Below are 26,555 nucleotides of genomic sequence, written 5' to 3'. Positions count from 1 at the left end.
GTGTGTGGGTGAGTGTGTGGGTGTGTGCGGGTGAGTGGGTGGGTGAGTGAGTGTGTGGGTCTATGGGTGTGTGTGTGGGTGGGTGAGTGGGTGGGTGAGTGGGTGAGTGAGTGTGTGGGTGAGTGTGTGGGTATGTGGGTGAGTTTGTGGGTGATTGTGTGGGTGAGTGTGTGGGTGAGTGTGTGGGTGAGTGTGTGGGTGAGTGTGTGGGTCTATGGGTGAGTGTGTGGGTGAGTGGGTGAGGAGCTCACCGGTGAGCTCCTCCGGCAGGTAAGGCTGCGTTGGCTGGGCCATGTAGCCTGCATGCCCAGCCACCGCATGCCCAAACAGCTTTTGTTCGGCCGCATCGAGGGGGCTAAATGGGCACGGTACGGGCTAGAGAAGAGATGGAGTGGTTAGGGTTAGGGTTACCCACTCACTCACCCACCCACCCATCCACTCACCCATCCACTCATCCACCCACTCACCCATCCACTCACCCACCCCCCTCTCACCCTCCCACTCACCCTCGCCCCTGCCCACCACCCCCAGATACTACTGCCTGGCTTCGCTGGCGGCGCTGCTGCAGTATGTGGAGTTCATCCAGGGCGTGGTGCTCGCCCCGGCCTCCGTGCGCGTCTCCTTCTGCGGCAGTGAGCGCACCGCCATGATCGACGGCACCACGTCCGCCAACCTGGAGCTGCTGCGCAACTCCCACGACCCTCGGTAGACGATGCCTCCTCCTCCTCCCTCGCTAGCGGGGATAGCCACTCCCCCTTCTGTGTGTTGGTGTGTGTGTGTTGGTGTGTGTGTTGGTGTGTGTGGTGTGTGTGTGTGGGTGTTGGTGTGGTGTGGGTGTGTGGGTGTGTGGGTGTGTGTGGTGTGTGTGGTTGTGTGTGGAGCCAGGAGATTGAATATCTACCCTCGGGGCTCCTCCAGAAACAACGAAAAACCACTACGGGTGGCCACGTGGAATGTTCGAACGCTCACTGCGGAGGAGAGGCTGCCACTCCTCTGTCGGGAGCTGGACCGGTACCGCCTGGATCTATGTGGCATTCAGGAGGTCCGGTGGACCGGCTCTGGCTCCTGCCACCATGAGGGGTGGACAGTCCTCTACTCGGGGCAGCAGACTGCCAAACAACAGGGAGTGGTTCTTCTTTTGAACAAAAGAATGAAGGGGGCGTGGGAGCGTGGCGGTGAGGTGTGGGAAGCTGTAAGCCCCAGGCTACTTTGGGCTCGCCTTCCCATCAACCCGAGGCGAGGAATGGTGGTCGTGGTTACTTATGCCCCCACCGAAGATGAACATCCGTGGAGGGATGCAGGCAAAGCCGATGAGTCAGATGCCTTCTATGACCTCCTGTCACAGGTGCTGGCTAAAGTGGCCCCTCGGGATAGAGTGGCCCCTCGGATAGGTCATGCAACCCCCATGCCCAGCCACCGCATGCCGAAACAGCTTTTGTTCGGCCGGATTGAGGGGGCTAAATGGGTGCGGCACGGGCTAGAGAAGAGATGGAGTGATGTGGTACAGGAGGACGTGGAGCTGAGTGGACTTGCCGATGACTGGTACCAGCGGTGTCAAGATCGGCCTCTGTGGAGGAGGCTCGTGAAGGATGCTACTGGGCAGTTGGAGGCAGTCGGCCTCCAACAACAACGGAGGGCGGAGGAGCGACGCTCACAACAACGAGCGGAGCGCCGGGTGGCTAAAGCACAGCAGGTTGCCACAGTAGGGGGCACAGGTGGTGCATCAGCCAGTCATCTCAGTCAGTCGACCCGTGGCACCTGGGTCTGCCCCGTGACCTCCTGCCAGCGGGTGTTCGACACTTCACGTGGCCTCAGGGTGCACATAGCCTGGCACAAGCATCGTGGTGATGTCACCGCCACTTAGTGGCGAATGGCGGTTGTTGTTGTTTTGTGGTTTGTGTTGGTGTGTGTGTGTTAGTGTGTGTGTTGGTGTGTGTTGGTGTGTGTGGGGGTGTGTGTGGGTGCGAGTGTGGTAGTGTGTGTGTGTGTTGGTGTGTGTGCGTGTATGTGTGGGTTCGAGTGTGGTATGAGTGTGTGTGGGTGTGTGTTGGTGTGTGTGTGTGTGTGACCCTCCTCCACCCGTGTGTGTGCGTGTGTGTGTGCGTGCGAGCGTGCACCCAGGAGCTCCCACTCGCTATTCGGGGTGCTCAACTACACGAGGACGCGTGGAGGAGCGCGCCGGCTCAGAGCCAACATCCACGAGCCGCTGGTGGACGAAGAGACGCTCAGAGGCCGTCTCGACTGTGTGGATGAGCTGATGCAGGAAGACAACTTCTATAGAGTGCAGGCCGGTGGGTGGGTGGGTTAGTGGGTGGGTGGCTGAGTGGGTGGGTGGGTATGTGGGTGGGCGGGTGAGTGGGTGCGTGAGTGGGTGAGTGAGTGCGTGAGTGGGTGAGTGAGTGGGTGGGTGGGTGAGTGGGTGAGTGAGTGGTTGCGTGGGTGGGTGAGTGGGTATGTGGGTGGGTGAGTGGGTGGGTGGGTGATGGGGCAGTTGTGGAGCGAGTGGAGAGTTTCCCATACCTGGGCAGTGTGCTCATGACCGGCTCCGGTTTAACAGCAAAGATCGCACTCCGAATCAGTCGAGCGGCAATGTCTTTTCATCGGTTGCGTAACGCTGTGTGGAAGTTACCTGGTCTGTCGCTCCGCACGAAGCTTCGGGTCTTCCCTCCCTTCTCTACGCTTGTGAAACGTGGACCCCCCAAATGGAACATCTTCGCCGGTTAGAAATATTTAGGCTGGCCTGCCTACGATCAATCCTGGGTTTAACCAGGCTGGATTGTGTAAGGAGCTCACAAATCCTCGAAAAATCTGGACAAAGTCCCATCGGTGAGCTCCTCCGGCAGGCAAGACTGCATTGGCTGGGCCATGTAGCCCGCATGCCCAATCACCACATGCCCAAACAGATTTTGTTCGGCCGGATCGAGGGGGCTAAACGGATGCTGCTCGTGCTAGATAAGAGATGGAGTGATGTGGTACAGGAGGACGTGGAGCTGAGTGGACTTGCCGATGACTGGTACCAGTGGTGTCAAGATCGGCCTCTGTGGAGGAGGCTCGTGAAGGACGCTACTGGGCAGTTGGAAGCAGTCGCCCTCCAACAACAACGGAGGGCGGAGGAGCGACGCTCACAACAATGAGCGGAGCGCCGGGTGGCTAAAGCACAGCAGGTTGGCACAGTAGGGGGCACAGGTGGTGCATCAGCCAGTCATCTCAGTCAGTCGACCCGTGGCACCTGGGTCTGCCCCGTGACCTCCTGCCGGTGGGCGTTCGACACTTCACGTGGCCTCAAGGTGCACATGGCCTGGCACAAGCGTCGTGGTGACGTCACCGCCACTTAGTGGCGAATGGCGGTTGTTGTTGTTGTGTATGTCTGTGTGTGTGTGTGTCTGTGTGTATATGTGTGATGTCTGTGTGTATGTGTGTGCAGCTATCAGTCAGTTTCTGGATGTAGACCACCTGCTCTCAATGCTGATTCAAATCCCTAAGACAGAGACGGTGAGATGATCACTTTAATCATCATCAGCATCACCTCGCTCAGCACCACACAGTACCCCTTCATCACGTTAAACAGGTGTGGGGAACGTCCAGCCTCTGGCCCTGCCAAGGCAACCGCAGGCGGGACTCGAAATTCAATAAATCTAGGTAGAGCAATCCTGGAAGAGCAGTTGTGAGTAGCAACAACATCGTCAATACCGGCTAACATCACCAAACGCCTCGCCAAAGAGAAGCAGTTCCAGCCCATCACATTAGGGGCGAGTTAATTAAACGTTTGACCAGATATAACGGGCTAATTTTTAAGTTGATCAATTTTGTATGGCCCGCGAATGATGTTGTAAATATCCAAATGGCCCTTGGTAGAAAAAAGGTTCCCCACCCGTGATGTAGAGAGAGAGGCTATTTAGTGATCTATTTATTTGTCTATATTTATCTCTACATGTATCTATCTATATTCGGTAAAGTCACGTAGAAGGGAAATAATATAAATATAAAAGAATAACATTTTCTTGCTGTGGTTTTCACACCTTGATGATGATTGCTCGTGTTGCAGTCGAAACTTCGTGATAATTTTATTGTTTTATATTTTTATTATTTTATAGTTTCCCTTTCTACGTGGTGACTTTACCGAAAGAACCAAGAATATTAATCCCTGCAGTCACGAAAGCTTTAAATCAAAATGTATCTATGTATCTGTCTATCCATCTACCCTGTTCCAGTTGAGAACTGCTGAGTCTAAGATCAACTACGCCATCCACCTCAAGCATGTCCTGGAGTTGGTGTCTCCACTGCAGGTTACATCGCCTGCCCAAGATCACTGTCATCACTAATTATTGTTCATCGCTATGATCACTAGTTATCATTAATCACTGTCATCACTAATTATTGTTAATCACTATCATCACTAATTATTGTTAATCACAATCATCACTAATTATTGTTAATCACTATCATCACTAATTATTGTTGATCACTGTCATCACTAATTATTATTGATCACTGTCATCACTAATTATTGTTGATCACCCATCATCACTAATTATCGCTAATCACTATCATCACTAATTATTGTTAATCACTATCATCACTAATTATTGTTAATCACTATCATCACTAATTATTATTAATCACTATCATCACTAATTATTGTTAATCACTATCATCACAAATTATTATTGATCACTGTCATCACTAATTATTGTTAATCACTATCATCACCAATTATTATTAATCACTATCATCACTAATTATTGTTAATCACTATCATCACTAATTATTGTTAATCACTATCATCACTAATTATTGTTAATCACTATCATTACTAATTATTGTTGATCACTATCATCACTAATTATTATTAATCACTATCATCCCTAATTATTATTCATCACTGTCATCACTAATTGTTGTTAATCACTATCATCACTAATTATTATTAATCACTATCATCACTAATTATCGTTAATCACTGTCATCACAAATTATTATTAATCACTATCATCACTAATTATTATTAATCACTGTCATCACTAATTATTGTTAATCACTATCATCACTAATTATTGTTAATCACTGTCATCACTAATTATCGTTAATCACTATCATCACTAATTATCATTAATCACTATCATCAATAATTATTGTTAATCACTATCATCACTAATTATTATTGATCACTATCACCACTAATTATTGTTGATCACTATCATCACTAATTATCATTAATCACTATCATCACTAATTATTGTTAATCACTATCATCACTAATTATTATTGATCACTGTCATCACTAATTATTGTTGATCACCATCATCACTAATTATTATTAATCACTATCATCACTAATTATTGTTGATCACCATCATCACTAATTATTATTAATCACTATCATCACTAATTATTGTTAATCACTATCATCACTAATTATTGTTAATCGCTATCATCACTAATTATTGTTGATCACTGTCATCACTAATTATTGTTGATCACTATCATCACTAATTATTATTGATCACTGTCATCACTAATTATTGTTAATCACTATCATCACGAATTATTGTTAATCACTATCATCACTAATTATTGTTGATCACTATCATCACTAATTATTGTTGATCACTATCATCACTAATTATTATTATTAATCACTGTCATCACAAATTATTGTTAATCACTATCATCACTAATTATTGTTAATCACTATCATCACTAATTATTGTTAATCACTATCATCACTAATTATTATTAATCACTGTCATCACTAATTATCGTTAATCACTATCATCACTATCATCACTATCATTATCATTAAGCTGCCACTGGGGGTGCCCCTGGCAACAGCAGACTCACACACAGAGACAGCTGCCACTGGGGGTGCCCCTAGGCCACAGCAGACTCACACACAGAGACAGCTGCCACTGGGGGTGCCCCTAGGCAACAGCAGACTCACACACAGAGACAGCTGCCACTGGGGGTGCCTCCACAACACCCACAGGTAGGGTGAGTGGCAGGTGAGGTGAGTGGTGAGGTGAGGGGTTGGTGAGGGGTGGGTGAGTGTTGAGTGAAGGGTGAGGTGAGTTGAGTGGTGAGGTGGTGCGTGGTGAGTTGGGTGGTGAGTGGTGAGGTGGTGGGTGGTGAGTTGGGTGGTGAGGTGAGTGGTGAGGTGGTGCGTGGTGAGTTGGGTGGTGAGGTGAGTGGTGAGGTGAGTAGTGAGGTGAGTGGTGAGGTGGGTGGTGAGGTGAGTGGTGAGGTGAGTGGTGAGGTGAGTGGTGAGGTGCGTGGTGAGGTGAGTGGTGAGGTGGGTGGTGAGGTGAGTGGTGAGGTGGTGAGTGGTGAGGTGAGGGGTTGGTGAGGGGTGGGTGAGTGTTGAGTGAAGGGTGAGGTGAGTTGAGTGGTGAGTAGAGTGGTGAGGTGGTGCGTGGTGAGGTGGGTGGTGGGGTGAGTGGTGAGGTGGTGAGTGGTGAGTGACAGGTGCAGGTGTCACCCTCACCTATCTCTCCCCTGCTGTGTTCCCAGCGAGCGCTCAGCCCCTGCAAGACTCCACTGCTGACAGCCTACCAGAGCTCCCTGTTGGACTGCAGGTGACGAGGAGACCAGGCTGGTGGTGGTGGGGGTGGTGGTGGGGGTGGTGGTGGTGATGGTGGTGACTGTGGTGACGGTGGTGGGGGTGATGGTGGTGGAGGAGGTGGTGGTGGTGGGGGTGTGGGTGGTGGTGGGGGTGGTGGTGGTGGGGGTGATGGTGGTGGAGGAGGTGGTGGTGGTGGGGGTGTGGGTGGTGAAGGAGGTGGTGGTGATGGTGGGGGTGGTGACGGTGGTGGTGGGGGTGGAGGTGTGGGTGGTGGTGGGGGTGATGGTGGTGACGGTGGTAGTGGTGGTGGGGGTGGTGGTGTGGGTGGTGGTGGGGGTGGTGGTGACGGTGGTGACGGTGGTGACGGTGGTGGAGGTGATTGTGGTGGTGGTAGTGGGGATGGTGGTGTGGGTGGTGGTGGTGATGGTGGTGATGGTGGTGACGGTGGTGAGGGTGATGGTGGTGATGGTGGGGGTTGTGACGGTGGCAAAAACAACCCCCTACCTCCTCGTTGGTGCCGGATGGCAACGCTGTGGTGGGCAGTGCCATGGGGGGAGGGCCTATTTAGATTTTTGGCTTTTCCCTTCATGACGTTTGTAGCCACCACAGCAGCCAATTGGGGGCTCTGGATGGGTGCGAGGGGCTGGTAACCCATCCACGTTCAATTAATTATCACCAAACCATGAATGAAAATTTTTATTAATAAGCTTGTGCCGGAGGCCCCGGGGGGATAGGCATCTATGATGTCTCCTGGCCAAACCCCATTTGGCGGAGCCAGGAGACTGAATCCTTCCGCTCGGGGCTCCTCCTTTAACAATGAAAAGCCACTACGGATGGCCTCGTAGAATGTTCGAATGCTCACTGCGGAGGAGAGGTTGCCACTTCTCTGTCGGGAGCTGGACCGGTACCGCCTGGATCTCTGTGGTAATCAGGAGGTCCGGTGGACCGGCTCTGGCTCCTGCCACCGTGAGGGGTGGACAGTCTTCTACTCAGGGGAGGAGACTACCAAACAACTGGGAGTGGCTCTTTTTCTAAACAAAATAATGAAGGGGGCGTGGGAGCGTGGTGGTGAGGTGTGGGAAGCTGTAAGCCCCAGGCTACTTTTTGAGCTCGCCTTCCCATCAACCGGAGGTGAGGAGTGGTGGTCGTGGTTAGTTATGCCCCCACCGAAGATGAACATCCGTGGAAGGATGCAGGCAAGGCTGATAAGTCAGATGCCTCCTATAACCTCCTGTCACAGGTGCTAGCTAAAGTGGACCCTCGGGATAGAGTCATCTTGTTGGGTGACTTCAATGCCCGAGTTGGTCATGATGCTGACACCTGGTCTGGAGTGATTGGAAGGCATGAGCCAGATCAGCTCAATAACAACGGCAGGAGGTTGCTAGATTCTTGTGCAGCCCATGGGCTTATAATTACCAACACGCTGTTCCGGCATCGGCGCATCCACACAACATCATGGATGCATGCCGGGTCTAAGCAAGGCCATCTACTGGATGTCATAGTGACGGAACAGCGAATGCGGGCCCATGTCCTTGACACCAGGACCTACCGTGGTACTGATCTGCCCACTGACCATCGACTAGTCATCTGTAAGATGCGCCTGCCATTCTTCCACTCCGGTGGTGGGTGTACACCCAGGACCCCATTTAAACCCATAGTGGCCTGGTCTCACTGTGGCTGGGGTTGGCATCGTCCCCCACTCCTCCTGATGTCGAGGGACAATGGGCGAGATTTAGGACTGTGGCTCATGCAGCTGCAATGGCTGCTTTGGGTACACGGTCCAGACCTCCCCAGAGACCTTGGCTGACAGTGGAGGTGCTCAGGCTGGCTGAGAAAAAGCGACAGGCCCACTCTCATAGCCTACAGCATCCCACGTCGGAGAATGAGGAGGCTTACCGTAACCTTTGCTCGGAGGTATGGAGAGCCGTGAGGTGCTTGCAAGGATGGGTGGTGGTCGCGGGTTGCTGAGGAGATGGAGTCTGCCTCAATGGCCCGCGATCACAAATCGCTCTTTAACTCCATAAAAAAATATAACCTGCAGCGCCACACCTATTACCATCATTAGGGGAAAGAACAGTGACCCAATCTCCGACCCCGAGGAACAGGTTTGCATATTTGCTGAGCATTTCTGTGAGGTCCTGGGGGAGGAAAAATCCCTCAACCTGGAAAACATCGTGGACCAAAGTGGGGATGACACTACTGAGGCTGCGGTGCCTCAAATATTGGAAGAAGTCACCCCCTGTGAGTGGCTGGCTGAGGTGCCATCTGTTGAGGAAGTACTGAAGGCAATCCAGAGTCTGAGACCAGGAAAGGCACCGGGTAGAGACGATCTCCCAAGCAAAATGCTGAGGAAGGGTGGCGTTTCTGCACAAACTGCCCTACATGACATCATAACAACAGTCTGGACCACTGGATGGGTTCTGCAGGATTGGAAGAATGTCCTGGTGGTCCCCCTCTTTAAGAAGGGGGACCGCACAGACTGTAACAACTACAGGGGTATCTCACTCCTCAGTGTGCCGGGAAAGGTCCTGGCAAGGATTATTCAACATCGCCTTGCAAGGCACGCTTAGGAGAGGCATGCGGAACCCCAATGCGGTTTCAGGAAAAGGCGTTCCTGCACATGTCATATTTTCTGTCTGTCTGCTACAGTATAGGTGTAGGGAATTCCAACAAGACCTACATCTCCGCTTTATTGACCTGGTCAAGGCCTATGACACCATCAGTAGGCCTGGGCTCTGGGTTGTTCTTCGTGCTTTCGAAGTCCCTGACCCTCTGCTCATGATCATTAAGGACCTTCATGATAGTGAGCGGGCCCAGGCAAAACTACGTGGCCGGGAGTCGGAGCCATTCCCTGTACACCTTGAGGTGCGACAGGGATGTCCTCTGGCTCCCACATTATTAAACATATATTTTGACCACGTAGTTCGTGAAGTCTTCAGTAGCTGTACCGGAGGAATTCCCATCTGGTACAGATAGAATGGGAGGCTGATCGATGCCCGGGTGCGGTCAAGGGATGGCTCCCGATTGTTCAACTATGTAATGTATGCCGATGATCTGGGAATTGCTGCTCACTCAGAGGAGGAGTTGGAGGCACTGCTGCTGAACCTGGAGCTTGCCACTAAGAGGTGGAGCCTTACCCACTGAAACTAAGCACTTGCCTGGGTATTTTGTGCCATCGGACACTCCACCCCAACAACTTCCAATTGGTGATGGGATAGTTGTGGGGAGAGTGGAGAGTTTCCCATACCTGGGCAGTGTGCTCATGACCGGCTCCGGTTTAACAGCACTCGGATTCGGTCAAGCGGCATTATCTTTTCATCGGTTGCGTAATGCTGTGTGGAAGCTACCTGGTCTGTCGCTCCGCACTAAGCTTCAGGTCTTCTCGGCCACAGTCATTCTCTCCCTTCTCTATGCCTGTGAAACGTGGACCCCCCTAATGGAACATCTTTGCTGGTTAGAAACATTTAGGCTGGCCTGTCTACGATCCATCCTGGGTTTAACCTGGCTGGATTGTGTGAGGAGCTCACAAATCCTTGAAAGATCTGGGCAAGGTCCCATCGGTGAGCTCCTCCGGCAGGCAACACTGCGTTGGCTGGGCCATGTAGCCCGCATGCCCAGCCATCACATGCCGAAACAGCTTTTGTTCAGCCGGATCGAGGGGGCTAGAGAAGATGGAGTGACGTGGTACAGGAGGACGTGGAGCTGAGTGGACTTGCCGATGACTGGTACCAGCGGTGTCAAGATCGGCCTCTGTGGAGGAGGCTCGTGAAGGACGCTACTGGGCAGTTGGAGGCAGTCGCCCTCCAACAACAACGGAGGGCGGAGGAGCGACACTCACAACAACGAGCGGAGCGCCGCGTGGCTAAAGCACAGCGGGTTGGCACAGTAGGGGGCACAGCGGGTGCATCAGCCAGTCATCTCAGTCATCTTAGTCAGTCCCCCCCTGGCACCCGGGTCTGCCTCATGACCTTCGTGCCACTTCACATGGCCTCGAAGTGCACATGGCCTGGCACAAGCGTCGTGGTGACGTCACCGCCACTTAGTGGCGAACGGCGGTTGTCGTCGTCGTCGTTGTTGTCGGCGACGGTGGCGGCGTCGATGGCGGCGGCGACACCACAACCCCCACCGCGTCTCCTCCCCCGCTGTCCCCGTGCCAGGTTCCCTGCGATCCTGGGCAAGCTGCGCACGGTGCTGACCGACGATTTGCCCTTCCGCAAGGGCAACCTCCTCTCGGCCAGGACACGGCGCTGCCACGTCGTGCGCCCCGGCCTCAACGGCTTCCTGGACCTCACTCGGCGCATCCTCTCCGAGGCCGTCGGAGACATCGAAGGCACGGCACCGCTCACCCACCCGTAGCCCTCCCCGGCCGTCTTTGTATCTCCCTCTTCCTCTCTCTCTCTACCGCCTGCTGCTGTACGTTTGGAGTTTGCGTGTCTCTCTCATCATCGTCATCATCACGGTGGCTGCGAGATGTCAAGTACCTCGCCTGGTATGCAGGAGGTCGTGGGTTCCACCATCATCTTCCCCCCCCTCTCCTCCTTTCTCCCCCACTCTTCCCCCTCTCTCCCCTGCCCAATCTCTCTCTCTCAGAGACCAACAAACAGCTCTCCGTGATTCACAACCTGCCCACTCTCTCTCTCCCAGAGATCATCAAACAGCTCTCTGTGATTCACAACCTGCCCATTCTCTCTCTCCCAGAGATCAACAAACAGCTCTCCGTGATTCACAATCTGCCCATTCTCTCTCTCCCAGAGATCATCAAACAGCTCTCCGAGATTCACAACTTGCCCATTCTCTCTCTCAGAGATCATCAAACAGCTCTCCGAGATTCACAACCTGCCCATTCTCTCTCTCCCAGATATCATCAAACAGCTCTCCGAGATTCACAACCTGCCCATTCTCTCTCTCCCAGAGATCATCAAACAGCTCTCCGTGATTCACAACCTGCCCATTCTGTCTCTCAGAGATCATCAAACAGCTCTCCGTGATTCACAACCTGCCCATTCTCTCTCCCAGAGATCATCAAACAGCTCTCCGTGATTCACAACCTGCCCATTCTCTCTCTCAGAGATCATCAAACAGCTCTCCGTGATTCACAACCTGCCCATTCTCTCTCTCCCAGAGATCATCAAACAGCTCTCCGTGATTCACAACCTGCCCATTCTCTCTCTCCCAGAGATCATTAAACAGCTCTCCGAGATTCACAACCTGCCCATTCTCTCTCTCCCAGAGATCATCAAACAGCTCTCCGAGATTCATAACCTGCCCATGTCCATGAGCTACAGCGCCGTGCGTGGCTTTTACATCCAGACGTCCGCTCACTCCCTGCAGCCCGAACAGCGTCTGCCAGAGGTCTTCATCAAGGTCAACGCACAGAGACTCACAGACTCACCACACAGACTCATAGACTCATCGCACAGAGACCCATAGACTCATCGCACAGAAACCCATAGACTCATCGCACAGAGACCCACAGACTCACCACACAGAGACTCATAGACTCATCACATAGAGACCCATAGACTCATCACACAAAGACCCATAGACTCATCACACAGAGACCCATAGACTCATCACACAGAGACCCATAGACTCATTGCACAGAGACCCATAGACTCATCGCACAGAGACCCACAGACTCACCACACAGAGACTCATAGACTCACACAGAGACCCATAGACTCATCACACAGAGACCCATAGACTCATCACACAGAGACCCAGAGACTCATCACACAGAGACCCATAGACTCACCACACAGAGACCCATAAACTCATCACATAGAGACCCACAGACTCACCACGCAGAGACCCATAGACTCATCACACAGAGACTCAGACTCACCACTCATAGACTCACCACTCACAGACTCACCACTCATAGACCCAGAGTCTATGTGTGAGTCTATGTGTATAGGTGTGAGTCTGTGTCTAGGTGTGAGTCTATGTGTATAGGTGTGAGTCTGTGTCTATGTGTGAGTCTATGTGTCTAAGTGTGAGTCTGTGTCTATGTGTGAGTCTGTGTCTATGTGTGAGTCTATGTGTGAGTCTATGTGTCTAGGTGTGAGACTATGTGTGAGTCTGTGTCTACGTGTGAGTCTATGTGTCTAGGTGTGAGGCTATGTGTGAGTCTGCGTCTATGTGTAAGTCTATGTGTCTTTGTGTGAGTCTATGTGTCTATGTGTGAGTCTATGTGTGAGTCTATGTGTCTACGTGTGGGTCTGTGTCTATGTGTGAGTCTATGTGTCTATGTGTGAGTCTATGTGTCTATGTGTGTGTCTATGTGTGAGTCTATGTGTCTACGTGTGAGTCTATGTGTGAGTCTATGAGTCTATGTTTGAGTCTATGTGTCTACGTGTGAGTCTATGTGTGAGTCTATGTGTGAGTCTATGTGTCTACGTGTGAGTCTATGTGTGAGTCTATGAGTCTATGTGTATCTGTGTGTGAGTCTACGTGTGAGTCTATGTGTCTATGTGTGAGTCTATGTGTCTATGTGTGTGTCTACGTGTGAGTTTATGTGTGAGTCTATGTGTGAGTCTATGTGTGAGTCTATGAGTCTATGTGTGAGTCTATGTGTATATGTGTGAGTCTATGTGTGAGTCTATGTGTCTACGTGTGAGTCTCACCCCTCACCCCACCACTCACCACACCCCTCACTCACCCCTCACCACCCCTCACTCACCACTCACCACCCCTCACTCACCACTCACTCATCACTCACCACTCACCACCCCTCACTCACCACTCACCACCACTCACTCATCACTCACCACCCCCCACTCACCACTCACCACCACTCACCCCACCACTCACCACTCACCACCCTCACCACTCACCACCCTCACTCACCACTCACCACTCACCACCCCTCACTCACCACTCACCACCCCTCACTCACCACTCACCACCCCTCACTCACCACTCACCACCCTCACTCACCACTCACCACTCACCACCCCTCACTCACCACTCACCACCCCTCACTCACCACTCACCACCCCTCACTCACCACTCACCACCCCTCACTCACCACTCACCACCCCTCACTCACCACCCCTCACCACCCCTCACTCACCACTCACCACACCCCTCACTCACCACTCACCACCCCTCACTCACCACTCAACACCCCTCACTCACCAGGTAAGCAAACGTGGGAACCTTCTCAGCTACACCACCATGGACCTCATGAGGCTGAACTGCCGCAGCCAAGAGGCCGTGGAGGAGATCTACCTCATGTCCAACGTGTGAGGGAACACCCCTACCCCAGGCAGAGTGTGGTGGACTAATCTCCATCTGTTCCTTGACTCACTGCCGCTTCTACCTGTGGGGGTTGCAGAGGAACCCCCTGGCTATGCCCTGTACTACTATACACTACACTATACACTACACTATACACTACACTACACACTACACTATACACTACACTATACACTACTATACACTACACTATACACTACACTATACTACTATACACTACACTATACACTACACTATACACTACATTATACACTACTATACACTACACTATACACTACACTATACATTACTATACACTACACTATACACTACACTATACACTACTATACACTACACTATACACTACACTATACACTACACTATACACTACACTATACACCACTACTATACACTACACTATACACTACACTACTACACACTACAATATACACTGCACTATGCACTACACTACTATACACTACACTTCTATACACTACACTATACACTACACTATACACTACACCATACACTACACTATACACTACACTACTATACACTACACTATACACTACACTATACACTACAATATACACTACACTATACACTACACTATACACTACACTATACACTACTATACACTACACTATGCACTACACTATACACTACACTATACACTACATTATACACTACTATACACTACACTATACACTACACTATACACTACACTATACATTACTGTACACTACTACACTACACTATACACTACACTATACATTACACTATGCACTACACTATACACTACACTATACACTACTGTACACTACTACACTACACTATACACTACACTATACACTACACTATACACTACTATGCACTACACTATACACTACACTATACACTACACTCTACACTACACTATACCCTACATTATATTCTACTGTACACTACACTATGCACTACACTATACACTACACTATACACTACTGTACACTACACTATACACTACACTATGCACTACACTATACACTACAGTATACACTACACTATACACTACACTATACTACTATACACCACACTATACACTACTGTACACTACACTATACATTACACTATACACTACACTATACACTACTGTACACTACTACACTACACTATGCACTACACTATACACTACACTATACTCTACTGTACACTACACTATGCACACTATACACTACTGTACACTACTCTTTACACAACACCCTTTGGGGGGGGGGGGGGGGGGTGACCCCCGCTCTGTCTCCGTGCCCAGGGTGTTGTCTAAGCTGTTTGCGGAGATCCGGGAGGACATTGTGTGTCTCTACAAGCTTGCTGACGCAGTGTCCATGGTGGACATGCTGCTGGCATTTGCTCACCGCACCACGCTCACCAAGTCCGGTACGCGGTGGGTGGGTGGGTGAGTGAGTGGGTGAGTGAGTGGGTGAGTGGATGGGTGGGTGAGTGAGTCGGTGGGTGAGTGAGTGGGTGAGTGGGTGAGTGGGTGAGTAGGTGGGTGGGTGAGTGAGTGAGTGAGTGGGTGGGTGAGTGAGTGAGTGGGTGGGTGGGTGAGTGAGTGAGTGAGTGGGTGGGTGGGTGAGTGAGTGGGTAAGTGGGTGAGTGAGGGAGTGAGTGAGTGGGTGGGTGGGTGAGTGAGTGAGTGAGTGGGTGAGTGGGTGAGTGAGGGAGTGAGTGAGTGGGTGGGTGGGTGGGTGAGTGAGTGGGTGGGTGAGTGAGTGAGGGAGTGAGTGAGTGAGTGGATGAGTGAGTGAGTGGCCTTCACCCCCCGTGACCTCCCCCCGTGACCTCCGCCCCCATGACCTCCGCCCCCGTGACCTTCACCCCTGTGACCTCCCCGTGTGACCTCTGCCACCATGACCTCCGCCCCCGTGACCTCCGCCCTGTGACCTCTACCCCGCGACCTCCCCCCCTTGACTCCTCCCCCCCATGACCTCCCCCCCGTGACCTCCCCCCCTTGACCTCCACCCCCATGACCTTCACCCCCGTGACCTCCCGTGACCTCCCCCCCCACTGTCTGTGGTGAGCTGCAGTCCGTCCGGAATTCTCTGACACGCTGGCCCTCAAAGGGGCTCGCCACCCCATCCTGGAGCGGGTGCTGGGCTGGCCGCTGGTGCCTAACGACGTCTTCCTGTCGGACGCCTCCAACTTCCTCATTGTCACGGGGCCCAACAACAGCGGCAAGTCCACGCTGCTGAGACAGGTGGCACTCTGCCAGGTGATGGCACAGATCGGTGAGTGGGTGGGGGGGTGAGTTGGTGAGTGAGTGAGTGGGTGGGTGAGTGAGTGAGTGAGTTGGTGAGTGGGTGGGTGAGTTGGTGAGTGAGTTGGTTGGTGAGTGAGTGAGTGAGTTGGTGAGTGAGTGGGTGGGTGAGTGAGTGAGTGAGTTGGTGAGTGAGTAGGTGAGTAAGTAAGTGAGTGAGTGTTTGAGTGAGTGAGTAGGTGAGTAAGTGAGTGAGTGAGTGTTTGAGTGAGTGAGTAGGTGAGTGAGTGAGTGAGTGTTTGAGTGAGTGAGTGAGTAGGTGAGTAAGTAAGTGAGTGAGTGTTTGAGTGAGTGAGTAGGTGAGTAAGTAAGTGAGTGAGTGTTTGAGTGAGTGAGTAGGTGAGTAAGTGAGTGAGTGAGTGTTTGAGTGAGTGAGTGAGTAGGTGAGTAAGTAAGTGAGTGAGTGTTTGGGTGCTACCACTGCTTCAGGTTGCTTCGTGCCAGCCGACTTTGCCTGCGTGAGGATCGCTGATCAGATCTTCACTCGCATCGGTGTGGACGACGACATCCAGCCACTCTCCTCCACCTTCACCATCGAGATGAGAGAGGTGGGTGGGGAGTGAGAGGGTGGGTGGGTGAGTGGGTGGGTGGGTGGGTGAGTGGGTGGGTGAGTGGTTGGTTGGGTGTGTGAGTGGGTGGGTGAGTGGTTGGTTGGGTGTGTGAGAGAGTGAGTGGGTGGTTGAGTGAGAGGGTGGGTGAGTGGGTGGGTGGGTGTGTGAGTGGGTGGGTGAGTGAGTGGGTGGGTGAGTGGTTGGGTGGGTGAGTGGGTGGGTGTGTGAGTGGGTGGGTGAGTGGTTGGTTGGGTGTGTGAGAGAGTGAGTGGGTGGTTGAGTGAGAGGGTGGGTGAGTGGGTGGGTGGGTGTGTGAGTGGGTGGGTGAGTGAGTGGGTGGGTGAGTGGTTGGGTGGGTGAGTGGGTGGGTGAGTGGTTGGGTAGGTGGGTGAGTGGGTTGGTGAGTGGGTGGGTGAGTGGGTGGGTGAGTGGTTGGTTGGGTGTGTGAGTGGGTGGGTGTGTGAGTGGGTGGGTGAGTGGTTGGTTGGGTGTGTGAGAGAGTGAGTGGGTGGTTGAGTGAGAGGGTGGGTGAGTGGGTGGGTGGGTGTGTGAGTGGGTGGGTGAGTGAGTGGGTGGGTGAGTGGTTGGGTGTGTGAGTGGGTGGGTGTGTGAGTGGGTGGGTGAGTGGTTGGTTGGGTGTGTGAGAGAGTGAGTGGGTGGTTGAGTGAGAGGGTGGGTGAGTGGGTGGGTGGGTGTGTGAGTGGGTGAGTGAGTGGGTGGGTGAGTGGTTGGGTGGGTGAGTGGGTGGGTGAGTGGTTGGGTAGGTGGGTGAGTGGGTTGGTTAGTGGGTGGGTGAGTGGGTGGGTTAGTGGGTGTGTGAGTGGGTGGGTGAGTGGGTGGGTGAGTGAGAGGGTGGGTGAGTGGGTGGGTGGGCTGGTGTGTGAGTGGGTGGGTGAGTGGGTGGGTGGGTGTGTGATTGAGTGGGTGAGTGGGTGTGTGAGTGAGTGGGTGGGTGAGTGGGTGGGTGAGTGGTTGGGTGGGTGAGTGGGTGGGTGAGTGGTTGGGTAGGTGGGTGAGTGTGTTGGTGAGTGGGTGTGTGAGTGGGTGGGTGGGTGGGTGAGTGGTTGGGTGGGTGAGTGAGTGGGTGAGTGGGTGGTTGAGTGAGAGGGTGGGTGAGTGGTTGGGTGGGTGAGTGGGTGGGTGAGTGGGTGGGTGAGTGAGTGAGTGGGTGAGTGGTTTGGGTGGGTGAGTGGGTGGGTGAGTGGGTGGGTGGGTGAGTGAGTGGGTGGGTGAGTGGTTGGGTGGGTGAGTGGGTGGGTGAGTGGGTGGGTGAGTGAGTGAGTTGGTGAGTGGGTGGGTGTGTGTGTGGGTGAGTGGGTGGGTGACCCCCGGTGACCCCCATGACCCCAGGTGAACTACATAGTTCGCACAGCCACCGACCGCTCTCTGGTGATCATCGATGAGCTCGGGAGGGGCACCGGGGTCCACGAGGCCCTGGGGATCTGTCACTCGGTCTGTGAGTGTCTCCTGCAGCGCAAGGTGGTGACCACTCACCACTCACACTCACCACTCACACTCACCACCCTCACCACCCTCACCACCCCTGTGTGTCTCCCCCCCCCCCCCAGACGTTCACCATCTTCGCCACCCACCACCTGGAGCTGAGCCACCTCTCTACCCTCTACCCCAACGTCTCCAACAGCCACTTCCTGGTGGAGTCGCGCAATCAGCAGCAGCAGCAGCAGCAGCTGCAGCAGCAGCAGCAGCTGCCCTGGGCCGGCCGTCGTGACGGTAAAGCCGCTGGTGCCGACGACTCGCGGACGGTGCCACGTGTGACGTGCACGTACAAGCTGGTGCAGGGGCACACGCCGGACACGCACTACGGTACTACGCGTGTGTGTGTGTACGTGTGTGTATGTGTACGTGTGTGTGTTCTTCGTGCTTTTGGAGTACCTGACCCTCTGCTCACGATCATTAAGGACCTTCATGATGGTGAGCGGGCCCGGGTAAAACTACGTGGCCGGGAGTCAGAGCCATTCCCTGTACACCTTGGGGTGCGACAGGGATGTCCTCTGGCTCCCACATTATTTAACATCTATTTTGACCACGTAGTTCGTGAAGCCTTCAATAGCTGTACCGGGGGAATCTCCATATGGTACAGATATAATGGGAGGCTAATCGATGCCCGGGTGCGGTCAAGGGATGGCTCCCTATTGCTCAACCACGTTATGTATGCTGATGATTTGGTAATAGCTGCTCAGTCAGAGGAGGAGTTGGAGACGCTGCTGCTGAGACTGGAGCGTGCCACTAAGAGGTGGGGCCTTACCATCAGCCCCACCAAAACTAAGCACCTGCCTGGGTATTTTGTACCATTGGACACTACACCCCCACAACTCCTAATCGGTGATGGGGCAGTTGTGGAGAGAGTGGAGAGTTTCCCATACCTGGGCAGTGTGCTTATGACTGGCTCCAGTTTAACAGCAGAGGTCTCACTCCGAATCAGTCGAGCGGCAATATCTTTTCATCAGTTGCGTAACGCTGTGTGGAAGCTACCTGGTCTGTCGCTCCGCACTAAGCTTCAGGTCTTCTCGGCCACGGTCATTCCCTCCCTTGGCCGGATTGAGGGGGCTAAGCAGGCGCGGCACGGGCTAGAGAAGAGATGGAGTGATGTGGTACAGGAGGACGTGGAGCTGAGTGGACTTGCCGATGACTGGTACCAGCGGTGTCAAGATCGGCCTCTGTGGAGGAGGCTCGTGAAGGATGCTACTGGGCAGTTGGAGGCAGTCGCCCTCCAACAACAACGGAGGGCGGAGGACCGATGCTCAGAACAACGAGCGGAGCGCCGGGTGTCTAAAGCACAGCAGGTTGGCACAGTAGGGGGCACAGGTGGTGCATCAGCCAGTCATCTCAGTCAGTTGACCCGTGGCACCTGGGTCTGCCCAGTGACCTCCTGCCAGCGGGCGTTCGACACTTCACGTGGCCTCACGGTGCACATAGCCTGGCACAAGCATCGTGGTGACGTCACCGCCACTTAGTGGCGAATGGCGGTTGTTGTTGTTGTTGTGTACGTGTGTGTGTGTGTACGTGTGTGTGTGTGTGTACATGTGTGTGTGTGTGGTCCGGCAAAACAACCCCCTACCTCCTCGCGGTGCCGGACAGGCAACTCTGTCGTGGACAGTGCTTTGGGGGGAGATCCAATTTTGATTGGCTCCTCCCCTCATGGCAAATGTGTCTACCACAGGGGCTAAACGGGGGCTCTGAACAGGTGCGAGGGGCTGGTAACCCTTCCACCTTCAATTAATTACCACGAAACCACGAGTTAAACCGAAATATGTAACTAATAAGCTTGTGCCGGAGGCCCCGGGGGGACAGGCGTCTATGACGTCTCCTGACCAAACCCCATTTGGCAGAGCCAGGAGACTGAATATCTACCCTCGGGGCTCCTCCAGAAACAACGAAAAACCACTACGGGTGGCCACGTGGAATGTTCGAACGCTCACTGCGGAGGAGAGGCTGCCACTCCTCTGTCGGGAGCTGGACCGGTACCGCCTGGATCTCTGTGGTATTCAGGAGGTCCGGTAGACCGGCTCTGGCTCCTACCACCATGAGGGGTGGACAGTCCTCTTCTCACGGCAGGAGACTGCCAAACAACAGGGAGTGGCTCTTCTTCTAAACAAAAGAATGAAGGGGGCGTGGGAGCGTGGTGGTGAGGTGTGGGAAGCTGTAAGCCCCAGGCTACTTTGGGCTCGCCTTCCCAACAACCGGATGTGAGGAGTGGTGGTCGTGGTTACTTATGCCCCCACCGAAGACGAACATCCGTGGAGGGATCCAGGCAAGGCCGATGAGTCGGATGCCTTCTATGACCTCCTGTCACAGGTGCGAGCTAAAGTGGCCCCTCGGGATAGTCATCTTGTTGGGTGAATGCCCGAGTTGGTCATGATGCACCTGGTCTGGAGTGATTGGAAGGAATGGGCCAGACCAGCTCAATAACAACGGCAGGAGGCTGCTACATTTTTGTGCAGCCCATGGGCTTGTAAATACCAACACGTTGTTCCGGCATCGGTGCATCCACACAACATCATGGATGCATGCCGGGTCCAAGCAAGAACATCTGCTGGACTACATAGTGACGGACCAGCGGATGCGAGCCCATGTCCCTAACACCAGGACCTTCCGTGGAGCTGATCTGCCCTCTGACCATCGACTTGTAATCTGTAAGATGCACCTGCAATTCTTCCACTCCGGTGGTGGGTGTACATCCAGGACCCCATTCAAACCCTTAGTGGCATGCTCTGCCGGCTGGGATTGGCATCGTCCCCCACTCCTCCTGATGTCGAGGGTAAATGGGCGAGGTTTGGGACTGTGACTCATGCAGCTGAAATGGCTGCTTTGGGTACGTGGTCCAGACCTCCCCAGAGACCCTGGCTGACAGAGGAGATGTTCAGGATGGCGACAGGCCCACTGTCATCGGCTACAGAATCCCACGGCGGAGAATGAGGAGGCTTACCGCAGCCCTCGCTCGGAGGTTCGGAGAGCCGCGAGGCGCCGCAAGGATGGGTGGCGGTCGCGGGTTGCCGAGGAGATGGAGTCTGCATCAGTGGCCCGCGATCACAAATCGCTCTTTAACTCCCATCAAGAAAGTAACCTGCGGCGCCACAACCAATTACCATCATTGGGGGAAAGAACGGTGACCCGATCTCCGACCCCCAGGGAACAGGTTTTCAGATTTGCCGAGCATTTCCGCGAGGTCCCGGTAGTGGGAGGGGGGAAACCCCTCGGCCCGGAAAAACTCATTGCGGCACAAAGTGGGGACGGCCCTGCCGAGGCCGCTGGCGCCTCAAACATCGTGAAGAAGAAGCCGTCGCCTTCCGCGACGCGGTCGGCGTCTCACGGCCACCACCCTCCCCCTCCCACCCCCCCTCCCCCTCCCCCTCCGCGTGCCCCGCGTCCAGGTCTGGAGATGGCCACGCTGTCATCGCTGCCGCCCTCCCTGCTGCGCGACGCCACGGGGCTGCTGGCTCGGATCGGCGGTAACAACGCTGACCCCCGCCGACACCCCTGCCGCGACCCCCCCGCGACCCGCCCGTGACCCCCCCCCCGTGACCCCTCCGCGACCCCCCCCAGATGGAGCGTCAGGCCGACTCCGCGCCCGTGCTGCGCCGAGCGGCCGTCCACCGCCTCGCGACGCGGCTGGGCCAGGCGGCGCGACACTCGCGGCTGGACGGAGCCAGCCTGGCCACGTACCTGGGGTCGCTGAGACAGCGGTACCTCGACGAGCTGGAGCACATTGCTGACGCCACCGCTAACACCCACTGAACAACACCACCACCAACACCACCACCGCTAACACCCACTGAACGACACCACCACCAACACCACTAACACCCACTGAACGACGCCGCCACCACCACCACCACTACCACCGCTAACATCCACTGAACGACACCACCACCAACACCACCACCGCTAACACCCACTGAGTGACACCGCCACCAACACCACCACCGCTAACACCCACTGAACGACACCACCACCAACACCACCGCTAACACCCACTGAACGACACCACCACCACCACTACCACCGCTAACACACACTGAACGACACCACCACCAACACCACCAACGCTAACACCGCTAACACCCACTGAACGACACCACCACCACCACCACCGCTAACACCCACTGAACGACACCACCACCAACACCACCACCACCACCGCTAACACCCACTGAACGACACCACCACCACCACCGCTAACACCCACTGAAGGACACGACCACCAACACCACCACCACCGCTAACACCCACTGAACGACACCACCACCACCGCTAACACCCACTGAACGACACCACCACCACCACCGCTAACACCCACTGAAGGACACGACCACCAACACCACCACCACCGCTAACACCCACTGAACGACACCACCACCAACACCACCACCACCGCTAACACACACTGAACGACACCACCACCAACACCACCACCACTAACCCCCACTGAACGACACTACCACCAACACCACCACCGCTAACACCCACTGAACGACACCACCACCAACACCACCACCACCGCTAACACCCACTGAACGACACCACCACCACCACCGCTAACACCCACTGAATGACACCACCAACACCACCACCACCGCTAACACCCATTGAACGACACCACCACCAACACCACCACCAACACCACCACCACCGCTAACACCCACTGAATGACACCACCACCGCTAACACCCACTGAACGACACCACCAACACCACCACCACCGCTAACACCCACTGAACGACACCACCACCAACACCACCATAAACACCACCACCACCGCTAACACCCACTGAACGACACCACCACCACCACCGCTAACACCCACTGAACGACACCACCAACACCACCACCACCGCTAACACCCACTGAACGACACCACCACCAACACCACCACCGCTAACACCCACTGAACGACACCACCACCAACACCGCTAACACCCACTGAACGACACCACCACCAACACCACCACCGCTAACACCCACTGAACGACACCATCACCACAACCGCTAACACCCACTGAACGACACCACCACTAACACCACCACCGCTAACGCCCACTGAACGACACCACCACCAACACCACCACCGCTAACACCCACTGAACGACACCACCACCAACACCACCACCGCTAACACCCACTGAACGACACCACCAACACCACCACGATCCAACACCACCAATGCTACCACCACCACCACCAATTCCAGCACCACCACCACCACGGTGGAGGGGTAAGCATGTGGGTACCATTGTGTGGTGTGGGGTAGGCTGACGGAGGTCCTGATTAGCCAGACGATGATGTTATTTCGTGCTGTGTTGTTGGATATATAAACATAAAGTTTACTGTCAAACTGGCTCAGTGATTGAGTAATTTCGTGAGCAAGCGACTGAGTGAGCAGCTGAGCTCCTGAGTGAGTCACTGGCTGAGTGAGTGAGTCACTGGCTGAGTGAGTGAGTGACTGGCTGAGTGAGTGACTGGCTGAGTGAGTGAGTGAGTGGTTGAGTGAGTGAGTGATTGGCTGAGTGAGTGAGTGGCTGAGTGAGTGACTGGCAGAGTGACTGGCTGAGTGACTGGCTGAGTGAGTGAGTGACTGGCTGAGTGAGTCACTGGCTGAGTGAGTGAGTGACTGGCTGAGTGGGTGACTGGCTGAGTGAGTGAGTCACTGGCTGAGTGACTGGCTGAGTGAGTGAGTGACTGGCTGAGTGAATGACTGGCTGAGTGAGTCACTGGCTGAGTGGGTGACTGGCTGAGTGAGTGACTGGCTGAGTGAGTGACTGGCTGAGTGAGTGAGTGCCGAGTGAGTGACTGAGTCCGTAATAGAGGTTTTGTTGGTTTAGATGGCGTAAATATATAAATGTTGTGTCGTTAAAATCAGCCAGCCTAGATGCATGAGGTCACTGAGACAGACCCAGCAGGTGCCGGGGTTGTACTGCTGTGCCAGGCTAGGTGCATGAGGTCACAGATACAGACCCAGCAGGTGCCATGGGTTGTACTGCTGTGCCAGGCTAGGTGTATGAGGTCACTGAGACAGACCCAGCAGGTGCCGTGGGTTGTAGTGCTGTGCCAGGCTAGGTGCACGAGGTCACAGAGACAGACCCAGCAGGTGACGTGTGTTGACTGCTGTGCCAGGCTAGGTGCATGAGGAGGTCACAGAGACAGACCCAGCAGGTGCCATGGGTTGTACTGCTGTGCCAGGCTAGGTACATGAGGTCACAGAGACAGACCCAGCAGGTGCCATGGGTTGTACTGCTGTGCCAGGCTAGGTGCATGAGGTCACAGAGACAGACCCAGCAGGTGGCGTGTGTGTTGTACTGCTGTGCCAGGCTAGGTGCACCAGGAGGTGACAGAGACAGACCCAGCAGGTGCCGTGTGTTGTACTGCTGTGCCAGGCTAGTTGCATGAAGTCACGTGACAGACCCAGCAGGTGACGTGTGCGTGTTGTACTGCTGTGCCAGGCTAGGTGCATGAGGAGGAAGTCACGTGTGTGTGGTGTTGAACAAGGCGTGGTCGTCAACAGCTGTGGTGGAATTGCTGTGGCTCCGTGCCGTGCCCTCTGTGCTGGTCACCCCTGACCCCCAGGGGTCAGGGGTCAGCGCCACACACACACAGCTCGGACAAAGCGCCCTGACGAATATTTATTAACTCTGGGCTTGCACAGTATCACAGAAACAAGTTGGGTTATTAAATGCATTCTAGATTTAAAGCTTTCGTGACTGCTAGGATCCATACTCTTGGTTCTATTGGGTAAAGTCACGTAGTTGAAAATAACAAAAAATCACGACGTTTCGGCCACAACACAAGCGGCCTTCATCAGGTGAAGGGACGAGACTGTCTGGAGGACAGCGCTGGAGTGGGAGAAGCCACGCTTAGATCACGACCTTTAAGCTGTGTGAGAAGAAAAACACAAAGCGCCTTGACAATCTGTGTGGGTGGGTTTGACAAAGGAATTAGCATATAATTGAAATGGCTCATTGAAATAGCTAAGTTAAAGTATACACATCCGCAGAGGTACCCCTTGACAAAGGAATTTGCATGGAATTTAGCATTGAAATAGCTGAGTGATTAGCTTGTAACTGGTCACAGAAATAGCTATGTTAAAGTTAGAGCATATACATTCACCGAGGCACCTAGTACTCATCAAACAGGAGAATTTAGCGAAACACAACCACGCTCAGACAGCGGACCTTTAAACTGTGTGCGAGCAAACAAGGTGTTCTGACAAAGAAATTAGCATAAAAATTAGCATTTGATTGGCGGATTTTCGGAAAGAGGTGGTGTACGTGCCGGTGGACTTGCCGTTTGGCGCGGGGGGGGGGGGGAGTTTACCTATTGATGGTGTGAGAAGGGAATTTATAAGAGCTGCGAAAGTTTGGTGTACCACTACTTGAAAAAGTATACTGTACCATTGAAATTAGTTTAATGTTTAGTTCGATTTAGAAAATCTTTCCAATGGTTGCTTAATTTGAAACCATCCTCTCGGTTGAAATTGTGTCTGTGTTTGTAGATCTGAATTGCTTCATGAACAAATCTCTGATAAAAGCCCGTGGGTTTGCAAAGAACCTTGGTATCGGAGAAAATTATATTGTGACCCCCCACAGCGTTGTAACAGTGATCAGCCACGGCAGAAGAATTCGTTTTACCGTGTTTCAAATCTGATTTGTGCTCGCGAATTCGGTCAGAGGCATGTCGCTTTGTCTCACCGATATAGCAATCACTGCAGGTACAACTCAATTTGTAAACCCCGGGGTACTGTAAATCAGGAATGACATCCTTCACGGATGGGATCAGATCACGAATTTTGTGTACTGTATTGAACCGGACCTGGATCTTGTGTATGTTTAGAATTTTGGAAATCTTTTTAGTAACGCCTGCTATATATGGAAGTGTGATGGTTTTGACCGGAGTATCAAGTGGTTGTTTCTGTATGGAGGGAGAGACAGCTTGGCGGATGGTACGGTCGGACTAACCATTCCTTTTGAGGGCCAGGTGTACGTGTTTTAATTCACTGGTCAGGTGGTGTTGGTCTGAAATGCAATGAGCCCTATGGTATAAAGTTTTGATGAGAGAATTCTTTTGGGCTGGGTGGTGGTGGGAATCAGGTTTCAAGTAGGAATCTGTGTGGGTGGGTTAACTGTAGACAGAATGCCCCAATGAACCATCAAGTCTCCTCTCAAACAGAACATCTAAGAATGGTAGCTTGTCATCTTTCTCCAAAGTGTCATCCACACATCTCTTCCACAGAGAAGGTCTGAGGGTGGAAGTCTGGATGGCGTCTGATTCAAATTTCTCCATGAAAATATTGGCTATCACTGGTGATAAGGGGGATCCCATGGGGGTACCCTCATTTTGTTTGTAGAAGGAGCCATTCCAAGTAAAGTAGGTATTGTTGAGGCAGTGCCTAACCAGT

General features: G+C 53.3%; 1 protein-coding gene across 1 annotated transcript in view; it reads left to right on the top strand.

Moving 5' to 3' along the window:
- LOC142915516 (mutS protein homolog 4-like) overlaps positions 1–23,502 on the top strand; it is a 32,579-nt gene extending 9,077 nt beyond the window's left edge. Inside the window, exons 7-20 of the mRNA XM_076061273.1 lie at positions 532–705; positions 2,122–2,291; positions 3,425–3,492; positions 4,212–4,286; positions 6,508–6,572; positions 10,717–10,894; positions 11,795–11,923; positions 13,703–13,806; positions 15,090–15,214; positions 15,865–16,065; positions 16,524–16,642; positions 17,996–18,124; positions 18,214–18,469; positions 21,710–23,502. Coding sequence (XP_075917388.1) covers positions 532–705; positions 2,122–2,291; positions 3,425–3,492; positions 4,212–4,286; positions 6,508–6,572; positions 10,717–10,894; positions 11,795–11,923; positions 13,703–13,806; positions 15,090–15,214; positions 15,865–16,065; positions 16,524–16,642; positions 17,996–18,124; positions 18,214–18,469; positions 21,710–21,879 — 1,963 coding nt within the window. The 3' untranslated portion in view covers positions 21,880–23,502. The remainder of the gene's footprint in view (positions 1–531; positions 706–2,121; positions 2,292–3,424; positions 3,493–4,211; positions 4,287–6,507; positions 6,573–10,716; positions 10,895–11,794; positions 11,924–13,702; positions 13,807–15,089; positions 15,215–15,864; positions 16,066–16,523; positions 16,643–17,995; positions 18,125–18,213; positions 18,470–21,709) is intronic.
- Positions 23,503–26,555: the final 3,053 nt, after the last annotated feature.

This window comes from Petromyzon marinus, unplaced genomic scaffold, assembly GCF_048934315.1.
Source record: "Petromyzon marinus isolate PM22_M1 ecotype Great Lakes invasive population unplaced genomic scaffold, UKy_Petmar_22M1.pri1.0 PM_G_Scaffold_32, whole genome shotgun sequence".
Taxonomy (NCBI): domain Eukaryota; kingdom Metazoa; phylum Chordata; class Hyperoartia; order Petromyzontiformes; family Petromyzontidae; genus Petromyzon; species Petromyzon marinus.
This window is presented reverse-complemented; position numbering and strand designations above follow the sequence as displayed.